Consider the following 12,885-nt stretch of genomic DNA (forward strand, 5'->3'; position numbering starts at 1 on the left):
GTCAATCATGAGTGGAGTTGATTGTACTTGTTTTACCTGCAAATCTTCAAGAATTTTCCTGAGCCACACAATTTCTTTTGTTGCTTCAGTTGCTACCATGTATTCTGCTTTTGTTGTGGAATCTGCTGGAACTGATTGTTTGCGTGATCTCCAGGAGACAGCTCCTGATCCAAGACTCATAGCATATCCTGAAGTAGATACCCCAGTTTCTTTGTCTCCATCGAAGTCTGAATCAGAGTATCCAATCAAGCTGAAGTCGTCCACCTGTGTATACTTGATTCCAAAGTCTTGAGTTCCCTTCAAGTACCTTAGAAGTCTTTTTGCAGCAGACCAATGTCCCTCACAAGGCTTTTGTATAAACCTGGAGAGGATTCCAACAGCAAACGAAATGTCTGGTCTGGTAGTAGTTAGGTAGTTGAGACTTCCTACAAGTTGTCTATACTTTGTTGCATCCTCAAATTCTTTTCCTTCAATAGATGTGAGCTTTAAGTTTTGTTCCATTGGAGTAGTAAGAGGATCACATTCTGTCATGCCAAACCTGTTCAACAGATCTCCAATGTATTTCTTTTGAGAAAGAAATATGGACTTCGGATGTTGGGTTACTTCAATGCCAAGATAGTAATGAACATAGCCCAAATCAGTCATTTCAAAACTTTTCCCCAATTCCTTCTTTATGGATGCAATGTAGCTTTCATTGTTCCCTGTCATCAAAAGATCATCTACATATACCACAAGATATACAACTGTTTTGCCAACTTTCTTGACAAATAAAGTTGCATCATCAAGATCATAATGTTTGAAATTGAGTTTCAGAAGATGCTCAGTTAGTTTTTCATACTAGGCTCGTGGTGCTTGTTTGAGGCCATACAAGGACTTCACGAGTTTGCATACTTTATGTTCATGTCCTTTCACAGCAAATCCTTCAGGCTGAGACATAAAAATATTCTCTTTTAGATCTCCATTTAAGAAAGTAGTTTTTACATCCATTTGATGGACTTTCCAATCGTTCTGAGCTCCTAGGGCAAAGAGTGTCCAGATGGTAGCCCATTTTGCTATGGGGGCAAAAGTCTCCTCATAATTGACCCCTTCCTTCTGTGCAAAACCTTTTGCCACAAGCCTAGCTTTGTGCTTGTCAAGTGAGGCATCAACTTTATACTTGTTCTTGTAGACCCGGTGCAGCCAATTAGTTTGGTTCATAATGGAGGATCAACCAACTTCCAAGTGCCATTCTTTATGAGGGCATCATACTCCTTTTGCATTGCTTCTTTCCATTCATCATGAGAAGCAACTTCTTTGAAGGAAGTTGGTTCAAAATCTATAGACAAGTTCAATTCACAATCATAAGAAACATCCATATCAACAGGTGAATTAGAGTCATCTACATCACCTCCATTTTGCCAGTTTGAATTTCTAGTTCCTGTCTTTCCAACCTCATCAGGATGAACACTTTCAAGTGTCTTTGTCAGCCACTTTGGGGGACCTTTCTCAGATGGTCTAGGCTGCTCCATTGATTGAGTTGGGACTGAATCAAGATTGAGTCTCCCAATTCTATCAATTACATCACTTAAAGCATCATCTGTTGTTGGAGTTTCATGCGGGGGAGAGTGTTCCTCAAAGAAGATTCCACATGTTGATCTAGTATAGGAATCCCCCCTTCAAGATGTGGAATCTGATTATCAAATTCTTGAAATGATTTTGCTTTTGCGAATCTATCCAAGCGATCAAGTTGCCGCTCAACAACATTGTTAGTTTTGGATGATTCAAGAAAAATTACATCTCTAGATACAACAAACTTTTTATTTACTTCATCATAGAGACGGTATGCTTTGGAGGTGTTTGAATACCCCAGGAAGATACACTTATGACTTCTAGCACCAAGTTTGTTTCTATGTACCTTTGGTATCAAGGCATAACAGGTGGAACCAAAGACCCTGAGATGCTTTACCGAAGGAACATGTCCATACCACATTTCATAAGGAGTCTTATTTCTAATAACATTAGATGGAAATCTATTCTTTATATATGCAACACATAGAACAACATCAGCCCAAAACATTATCTTTACATTTTTGAAAAAGAGCATGGATTGTACCATATTTAATATTGTCCTATTCATTCTTTCAGCTACACCATTCTGTTGGGGATTATAAGGAACAGTTGTTTGATGTTTGATCCCATGTTGGCGAAGATAGTTTTCAATTTCATTTGATGCGTATTCTTTTCCATTATCAGTGTGAATAGACTCAATATGAGATTGTGCATCATTTTCAATCCATTTATGAAAATTCTTGAATGTTTGAAAAGTATCAGATTTGTTCTTCAATATATAAACCCAACACATTCTGGTGTAGTCATCAATAAATGTCATCATATATTTATTTCCATTTGCAGAAGGAACAGGCATTGGACCACATAAATCTGAATGAATGAGTTCAAGTTTCCTATGTGCTCTTGAATGTGAATCATGAAAAGACTGTTTGCTATGCTTTCCTAGAATGCAAGCATCACATTGCTTAAGTTTCCTAGGAATTGTAGGCAAACCAGCAACACCATTTTTCTTCAACAAGCAGAGGCTGTCATAGTTCAAATGTCCAAATCTAGCATGCCATAATAAACTTGATGGAAGTGTACCTTATTCATGATGAGAATTGTATGAGAAATGTTGTGCACGAGCAGAGGTTCCTTGCTGCTTGAGAAGCCTTTCTTCTTCTATTCCCCTCATGACAAGTGAGTGGCCAGATGCTTTTCTTACCTCAAGCTTGCCATCAAACATATGAATAGAGTGACCTTGCTGGCGGATGTGGACCAAGGACAACAAGTTTCTTTTGAGCTGTGGGAGATATAGAACATGATGTAGAAGAAAGTCTGGAAGACCAGGCAGTTTAAGCCTGATTGTGCCAAGCCCTGATGGCTTTATTTTTGATTGGTCTGCAAAGTATACTATTCCATCAACATTGTCAGTAAATTCCTTAAAAATATATTTTCTGAGTCATGTGGCAGGTTGCTCTTGAATCAAGCAACCAATCATTTTTCCAAGAAGCAAGTGAAGCATTAAATAAATCTTCATTTACTCCAATGTTACATTGTGCCACAACATAGTGAGCATATTCAGGTGCTTTACCTTTGTCTGTATCATTAGTTTTACCTTTCTGTTGGTTTCTTTGCTGCTCAATTTTGTCCCATGGTAGCTTGCATGTAGAGGCATCATGTGATCCATTTCTTTTGCAGCGTATGCAGTGCAAATCTGCCTTTTCTCCTTGAGAGTGTCTGCCCCCCCTGCCTCTGAAATATCTTCCTCTTCCTCTTCGACCACCTCTTCCTCTTGAAGAATCTTGAGCAGGATGCTTTTCTTTATGAGCAAGGCACACAACCTCTTCAGAAGATTCAAGGGTTGTCTTCTTTCCAAAAGCTTTCTCTCTTTCAGCAAACTTTTTCACAAGAGAGTCAAAGGTGATATCTTTGAGATTTCCATTTGCTTGCAATGACTCAAGATAATTGGAGTAAGTAGGATAAAGTGCCTTGAGAAAAGCGATAAGAGGAATATCCAATTCAACCTTAGTAGATTTGATATCATGAATTATAGAATTTACTTCAGATGCAAGAGCAAGAGGATCATTATTTTGCAGTTCAAGAGTGAAGAGTTTAATCATGAGTTGAACAACTTCAAGTGCAGAATGTGAGTCATAGAGTTCTTTCAACTTTTGTAAGGCTTCAAAGGTAGTTGAAAATGACGAAATATGGTGACTCACCTCTTCATTTACAGATGCTCCGATTAATGCATAAGCTTTGATGTTCTTGTTTTCCCAAATGACAAGCTCTTTGTCTGATGTAGGCTGTTCTGGTTCATTGTCCCCGTCTCCGACACACATTCCTTTCCACAACGCATTGAAAATGAGGGTGTGTTTTATCATCCGAGACCACTTAGGATAGTTCTCCTTGCCAGTGAGAACTATTCCCACAATAGATATGATTGAATGCATACTGTAAAAAAATACTTCTACTGATAGAAAAATACTTCTGCCAATATACTGTAAAATTGTACTTTTGGTGGTAATTTTTTTTTTATTAAAAATTACAATTCAAAGAAATATATTTTTGATATGACTTGACAGAAAATTCAATTGGACAACACTCTGAACAACTTAAATACATAAAACTTTATAACGCATTCAACAACACTCCAATAGAGGTACGTTTTTTTTTTTTGGTCAAAAATCTCTTACAATTGCAAACCCAAAAATCCCTTGCAATGTGTCTCAGTGAAAAAACTTACATAACTCGGTTAGCTCTCGGAGTGTAGCATCAGCGCAACACTTTACCAATACACCACCATAGGAAGACTTGTACCCCACAGCCACACCATTACAAAGCTTTACCAACGCAGCAGAGGTTCATTCGATGGAGTAAGACGCAATTCATACGATGGAGACAACGTTAACTTACAACATTTAACAACAGCGTTAACTTACAACATTTAATCTTGTTCTTGTTTTAACATTTGTAGCCGAGACAGGCCAGCGTTAATGTAATACCAGGTGTTAAAAACTTTATGCAAGATGTCAGCGTAGCTTTTCATTGATTTAAAATAATACCATAAACTTCAGGCCAACGTTAATATGCTACCACAGACTTTAGGAAAATGCATAACATAATGAAACTGTTTAAGCTCCATCCGCTGGTAATTGTAAACATTTCGGACCATCACAATTTCGAGTTGATGCCTCTACGCACACTCTGGACCATGCCTTCCTCGATAAGAAACACGAGTAGTAGCAGGTCTCATTGTGCAAACTGGAGGAGCAGCGTATGGAGGGAGTAGCGTATGGATGTTTATGAGCAGCGAGAATAATGGTGAATAGCAGGTGGAGCAGTGTATATATGGAAAACTGAATTTGGTTAGATGGGCAGGTGTGAATTCTGCAAAATAGGCAGAACATAGGTAGAAATTGACATCAGGAGTTACACAAAACCTAATTTTGGGAGTTGGCTTTGATACCAATGTCAGACCAGGCAGTAACTCCTCAACCAAAATTGATTCTTATGTTTATTCCTTCAGGTTGGTCTTCATTATATACACGAGGGAGAGACTGTTCACTTCATCTCTCGATGACTATTCACATTACTTATTTATTTATTTACATTTTGTTCACCCAATCCTGATTATTAGGTGTCAACACAACCCACTAGGCTATAATTTTATTATTTTATCCATTGGCACTATTTGGAGTTGCATAAGCTAGATCACTTTGTTATGTCGTCAAAAGATCCAATTAGATAAAAAAAATTATGATGATTTTTTTTCCTTGGCATCACTTCATATTAGTAAAAGAAATCTAGTATGGATTGATTGATGTAATGATATAAGTAATAGTTATTATACCATCAATTACTGTACGTACAAGAGGCCGCAAAGTAGTAAATTCAAGCATGAGAATCCATTGTAGTAAGCTTAGTTTATAGTATCACCTTCTAACTAATTTACATGGATGGAACTTTCAACTTGTATTTAATGCATCTGACCACTTTACCTTTAATCTACATTTTGTTTGTAATTGTAGATTTGAATGGGTTTCAATTTAAAATATTATATTATATAGAATAATGAAATCCATAAAATACAAATGACATTGTTAGGTCGCTATACTACTAGTGTATTCCCCTTATTGTTCTTGTTAGTGTAGCCCCTATTGTTATTGTTGTGCCCATGTATCCCCTATGTTGTTATTGTTGTGCTCCATAGAAGCCCACTACTGTTATTGTTGTGCCCTTACATTATTATTGTTATGTAGGCTCTGATTATATTGTGACCCCTTATACTACTATATATACCAAGGAGGTCTTATCATTTGTATCATCCAATAATTGTTCATTTATGTGATGTAAAGGAGGTTGCCCCCTTGAAGAGGTTATTTCTCAAGTCGATAGTCTATCTTTTCTTCTATTTTGTGAGTTGGTTGCATAACATTTGGTATTAGAACGTTGGATTCTAGGGTTTTTCTTCTTCAAACAAGCCATCCTGGTATTTTCGCTATAATTTTTTTTATACGAGGCTTCAAAATCCGAAATTGAAACCACGTGGAGACAAAGTATTGGTGAATTTCATGTACGAATTCCAGATCTTGGTTCACTATATTTTCGGAGATATGATTCGAGGAAATTATGGTTTTTATAGGCTCCAGAATTCAATCTCAAATAGGTAACCTAGGGAAAATCATAATGACTTTCTCTCTGACAATCAAATTTGAATTTTGTAAAAGGTGGCTGAAAGTGCACGGATTGTAGTTTCTTGGGTACCATTTTCAGGGCTGAAGATCAAAACCGTGACTTCTGACACTCTGTACAAATTCTCTCTATTGAACCAGTCTATAATCAAACCATTGTGGGAGATTAGACATAACTCTTTCTTGAAAAATCAAATCCCAGTCTGAATTGTGGGGTTGGAAAGAAGACTCAGAGGTCTACCATAAGATGAAATTTCAGACCTTGGAAATCCAAAATTACAGAGATAGACCAATTTCAATATTGAGCTCCAAAAAAGCTAGAAAAATGTGTGTATTTGTTTTAATTTTTGCATAACTTTTCTTTGAAAAGTCAGTTTGAAGTGATTCAAAGAGCATAATAAAGCATAGATATCATTGTTTTATTCCAAAATGCTTCAAAAAAAAATTAGACACACATAGTAAGCAACCAGAAAGCTCTTCTATGACGCATGAAGAAGATGAAGAAATGCAACATGGTATATCAAAATTACATGACCAAGTGCAACAAATTTCACTCTCGCAAAGAGTAATAAAAAATGAAATGGAAGCTAAGATGGATGGTTTGAAGAATGCTTTAAAAGCAAACATGGAAGGTTTGAAGGATGGTCTAAAAGCCGACATGGAAGGTTTGAAGGATGGATTAAAAGCAAACATTGAAGGTTTAAAGGAATGTTTAACAAAATTGCTACAAGAAATGCTTCCTAATGGCGAAAATGTATTCCATGAAACTCATGATGAGGACAAAAGGCATATGAATTATGATTTTAGGGACTCCAATGTTGGGTTTAAGAACGACCACATTCCAAAGATCGATATGAGGAAGTTTGATGGCAAGGATCCGGTCACATGGATACTACAAATGGAACAATATTTGATCTCCATGATGTGCAACACACACAAAAGATACACATTACATCTTTATATTTAGAACTCCATCAATTTGTATGGTATCGATGGCTTTGTTCTCGTAAACCGCTTGTCACTTGGTCAATTGTACAAAGGAAATGATAACACATTATGAGGATATAAAGAGAAACACCTTCTTTAGTCAATTGATCAATCTCAAACAAAAGAGTTCAATGGTGGAGCACATTGAGGACTACCAAAAAATGAATATTAGGGTAACTGATATTCCAGAGGAGCATAGGATTGATGTCTTCATAGGGACTTTGAAAGATAACATCCAACATGAGGTTCGCCTTTGGGAACTTGATTCATTGGAGAAGGCATTCAAGGTGTCAATAAAAGTTGAAAGAAAAATTATGGCAACATGGAAGTCTACCGCTCACAACTATAAAGATGGAAGTGTTGTTGCTCCTAGCCTTCCACAAACTACAAGGTTGATGCCACAACAATTAGAGGAAAAAAGAGAAAAATGTATTTGTTCTAGTTGTGATAGCAAATATGCTAAAGGTCATAAGTGTGCTCAGAAGAAATTATTCTACATAGATTGTGAAAAAGAGGAAGAAAATGAACAAGAAACATAAAAAAGGAGGATATACACCAGGAACCAACCCTAAAGAAAGAAGAAATGAATCTGACCATATCTTGTAATGCATTGACAGGAAATACCACTCCTCAAACTCTCAAGATAGAATGATATATTAAGAAGAAAAAGGTAATAGTGTTGATTGATTCAGGTAGTACCCATAATTTTATTCATTGTAAGATATCAAAGGAATTGAATTGCTTCCTATATCCAACACCAGAGTGTCAAGTGATGGTTGCAAATGGAGGAACTATAAATTTATCTGGAAAGTTCCATAATATCAAGCTAACCATGGGGGAATATGTATTGAATAGTCCAATGCTTTCCATTCCAATGGGTAGTGCTAATGTTATATTAGGAGTCCAATGGTTACAATCTTTGTGGATGATAGCTTTTAACTTTCAAGAACTTTTATGAATTTTTTTTTGGGAAGGAAAGAAACTTGAATTAAGGGGTATTGCATGGAAACCAAAAAAGAGAATCAACTCTAGTGGCATGAAAAATCTTCTAAATAAAGAACAACATGGCGTAATTGAACAAATATGCTCACTAGAGGTTCAAACATCGAAATCATCTATTTCTCCAGATCTCCAAGAAGTCTTGGAAAATCATATTCAAAAATATTTGAGACTCCCAATGGCCTTTCACCTATTCGTGATCATGATTATGCTATTCATTTGATTCCAGGAAGTGTTCCTCCAAACATTAGACCTTACAGATATCCCTATGCCCAAAAGAGTGAAATTGAATGTATAGTTGCAGAAATGCTAGAGGATGGTATAATTCAACCTAGTCAAAGTTCTTTCTCTACTCCAGTAGTATTGGTTCACAAGAAGGATGGATCATGGCATATGTGTCCGGATTATAGGGAGCTCAACAAACTCACTTCTAAAGATAAATTTCTCATTCCTCTCATTGATGAATTGTTGGATGAATTACATGGAGCAATTTACTTCACCAAGCTGGACCTTCATTCAAGATATCTTCATATTAGAAGGAAGATTGAAGACATTCCAAAAAGCAACATTCAAACTTATGAGGGCCATTATGAATTTTTGGTCATGCCTTTTGACCTTACTAATGCACCTTCCACATTTCAATGTTTGTTGAATTCCATTTTCAAACCCTTCCTAGAAAATTTGTCTTAGTATATTTTTACGATATACTAATCGATAGCAAGTCTTGGAAGGATCATGTTCAACATGTTGATAGGGTTCTCAAACTATTGGAGGATAAACAATTATATGCAAAATCCTCCAAATGTTTCTTTGGAGTATAGGAGGTGGAATATTTGGGTCATATTGTATCTCATGAAGGTGTTAAGTTAGACCCTAACAAAATTAAAGGCATTAAGGAATATAAAATCCCCACAACCATAAAGCATCTTCGAGGATTTCTCGGCTTGGCGGTATTATCACAAGTTTGTTAATAATTATGGGAGAATAACAACACCTCTAACAACATTACTGAAGAAAGATGCATTTTCTTGGACTCCAAAAGCAACTAAGGCCTTTGAACATCTTAAAGAGGCAATGTGCCAAGAACTGGTCTTAGCTATGCCAAACTTCACAAAAACCTTTATTATAGAATGTGATGCCTCAAGAAATGGAATTGGTGTTGTTTTAATGCAAGAAGGAAGACCCATTACTTTTGAAAGTCGTCCAATCAAAAGAAAATATTTACAAAAACCTATTTATGAGAAGGAAATGTTGGTAATATTACAACACTAAAACAATGACGACTTTACCTAATGGGAAGACACTTCAAGGTAAAAACAGATCATGATAGTCTTAAATACTTTTTGGAACAAGATTATCTTCAAAAGAGCAACAAAAATGGGTAGCAAAGATGTTGGATTATGACTTTGAAATCATCTACAAAAAAACGAAGCAAAATGGTGTTGCAGATGCACTCTCAAGAAAGTATGAGGATGTGGAAGCGTTTATTTGTGCCATTTCTATTATCCAACTTGATTGGATAACAAAAGCAAGGGATGAATGGAAGAATGACGAAAAGGTGTGGACACTCATTCAAAAGTTGTAGCAAAATCGAAGTACATTTGATACATTTAGCTGGAAAAATGATTCATTATGGTACAAATATAACTTATATCTTTGTAAGAATTCCCAACTCAAGCAAAATATTCTTTTGGAATTGCACACCTCCCCCTTAGGAGGGCACTCAAGATTTTTAAAAACTTACCACAAGGTCAAGAAGGAATTTTTTTGGGATGGCCTTAAATATGATATTTAGAATTTTGTGGCAGAATGTTTGGTTTGAAAACAAAATAAAGTTGACACAATTAAGACCCCGAGTTTGTTACAACCTTTAGTCATTCCAAGTCAGCATTTGGAGGAGGTCTTAATCGATTTTATCATCATGGTGGTAGTTGATAGACTTACCACGTATGCACATTTTTTTGCATTATCTCATCACTTTATACAATTTCTACTACATTTATGGAAACAATTCAAAAGCTACATGGAAACCAAAAGATTATTGTAAGTGACAAAGATCCTATTTTCACTAGAAATTTTTGGAAGAAATTATTTTCTTGCCTTGGTACTTAATTAGCTCATAGCTCATCTTATCATCCTCAATTTGACAGGCAAACTGAGATAGTGAACAAATGTTTGGAAGGATATATTCGTTGCTTTGTATATGATAAACAAACACAATGGGTCAAGTGGTTACCTCTAGTTGAATGGTGGTATAACACTTCCTTCCATACTGCAATAAAAATGACCCCATTTATGGCACTTTATGGATATCATCCACCATCGATCACATGGTCTTTAAGAGAAAATTCTAAGGTTCAAGCAATGAAATATCACACCGAGCGTCAACAACAAGTTCTCCAACTATTAAAGGATAACCTCACTTTGGCGCAGAATCAAATGAAACAACAGGCAGATCAACGTCATAATGAAATAAGTTTTGATGTAGGCGACTGGATATTTTTACAGCTACAACCATACAACAAATGTCCCTCAAGCAAGCTAAGAAGGATAATAAATCATCACCCAAGTACTATGGCCCTTACAAGGTATTGCAAAATATTGGTACTATGACATACAAATTGGAGCTGCCTGCATCTTCTCGAGTACACCCAATTTTCCATGTTTCATGCTTAAAGAAGGTTATCGGTGACAAGCTCCCAGTTCAAACAGTGTTTCTAGAAATTGATGAAGAAGGAAAAAAACATATTTGAGCCTAAAGTAGTCACAGAAACAGGAACCTGATAGCTATATAATCGATTAATTGTAGAGTATCTCATTAAGTGGAATAACTTACCTGTTGAAGATTCCACATGGAAGGATGAGAATTTTATATAGAAGCGTATGGAACTACTCAAGCGTTTAGGACAACACTTTTTTGAAGGAGAGGGGCATGTCAGGCCCCTATACTACTAGTGTATTCCCCTTATTGTTATTGTCAGTGTAGCCCCTATTGTTATTGTTGCAACCTTACAATATTATTGTTATGTAGGCTCTAATTATATTGTGACCCATTAGACTCCTATATTTACCAAGGAGGTCTTGGCATTTGTATCATCCAATAATTGTTCATTTATGTGATGTAAGAAAGGTTACCCCCTCAAAGAAGTTATTTCTCAAGTCGTTCATCTATCTTTTCTTCTATTCTGTACCACTTTACCCTTAATCTACATTTTACTTGTAATTGTAATTATAGATTTGAATGGTTTTCATTTTGAAATCTTATATTATATAAAAGAATGAAATCCATAAAATACAAACGACATATCATAACATGTGTTTAGAAAGTAATGATTATTAAATAAGAAGTACCATTATACTAAATTGTTTATACAAAATGATTAATTATAATATGTATATTTGTTTGCAGATTATTTTTGTTGAAGATAAACATCTCAGATCAACTTTACTCAATGATATTGATGAAAGTCAATTGCCAGAAATTTATGGAGGGGCATTGCCTTTAGTACCAGCTCAAGATTGTGTCATACCCAATTGGTCTTAGATAAATCTAGTTAGGATAATGGTTACTATAGTAAATTATCTTTCCTTGGGTTGCATAATTTTATAAAATTTAAATTTGTTTATCCTTTTACATTTAAAAACATTGAGAAGCTCGAATGATGATTAACATTTTTAATCTCACTAACAATTTCACTTAAACATGTTGGAACCCTGCCATGCTTCTGTGTTATCTAAACCTGTCACTGTAACAACCATGGAAATCTAATATCCATGCATGGCCTTCTCTATCATAAGCTAATATTAGGAAGTCTTTTTCGTATACATTGACATTTAATGTTAAATGGTGTGTATGATAAATAATAAAATATATAATATTTCCTCATATCACATGAGTATATGATATTGTATCATTGATATATATTTATGTATTCTTAATTCTCATGTAATCAATAATGTATGATTTAATGTATGATTTTGGCCCAGGACAAATTTAAATATTTATTAGGTAGGATTATGTTATATAAGTGGATGTAGTGGTTAAATTATGGAAGTGTAGTTAATTTTTGTGGGGAAATTTAAGGGATGCTTTTTAATATTTATGTATGGCATGTTTAATATACTCATTAACATAAATTATTATTCATAATCTAAAGAGATTCAAACTAGCATTTGTGAGCATAAAGTTAGCCAAATACCCAATAATATTGAGAATAACTAGTTGAACTAATCTCATGGACTCATTTTCAACCATATTTTATCCCTGATTTCATTTCTCATTTATTTTCTTTTTCATTTTTCATTACTAATATAAAATTCTAGATACAATCCATATTCAAATTTTCAAATTTGTGTGATTAATATGAAATGCTAACTTTATAATATGTGATTTTCATTCTAATGTTTAAACAAATGTTATTTATTTCTTTTCTCTTACCACTCTTATGATGTATAGAGTTTTCTTCCGAGATTATCACATCCATAATTATTTGTATCGACGTTTCGAGCCATCCACTGTGGCTCATCATCAAGATAGATAAAAAAATATATAAGCTAGATCTCGACATAATGAATAAATAGAGGTGTGAGATGGTGATGGAGTGAGAAAGATGGTAGCCGACATGCCTTAGGTTAGGTTAATTGATAATTAATAAAACTTTATAATTCATAAAACTTG

The 12,885-nt window shown here is 35.0% G+C and overlaps 1 protein-coding gene across 2 annotated transcripts in view; it reads left to right on the forward strand.

Moving 5' to 3' along the window:
• The window catches only part of LOC149202254 (uncharacterized), a 167,737-nt gene extending 155,644 nt beyond the window's left edge, over positions 1 to 12,093 (forward strand). For both annotated transcript variants that reach the window (XM_089403141.1, XM_089403142.1), the window contains one exon: positions 11,617 to 12,093. In XM_089403141.1, the coding sequence (XP_089259267.1) occupies positions 11,617 to 11,751 (135 nt within the window). In that variant the 3' untranslated portion in view covers positions 11,752 to 12,093. The remainder of the gene's footprint in view (positions 1 to 11,616) is intronic.
• Positions 12,094 to 12,885: the final 792 nt, after the last annotated feature.

The sequence above is a fragment of the Pinus tabuliformis genome, chromosome 2_1 (genome assembly GCF_031772625.1).
Source record: "Pinus tabuliformis cultivar Carrire ecotype Pingquan chromosome 2_1, CPIR1, whole genome shotgun sequence".
Classification (NCBI taxonomy): Eukaryota; Viridiplantae; Streptophyta; class Pinopsida; order Pinales; family Pinaceae; genus Pinus; species Pinus tabuliformis.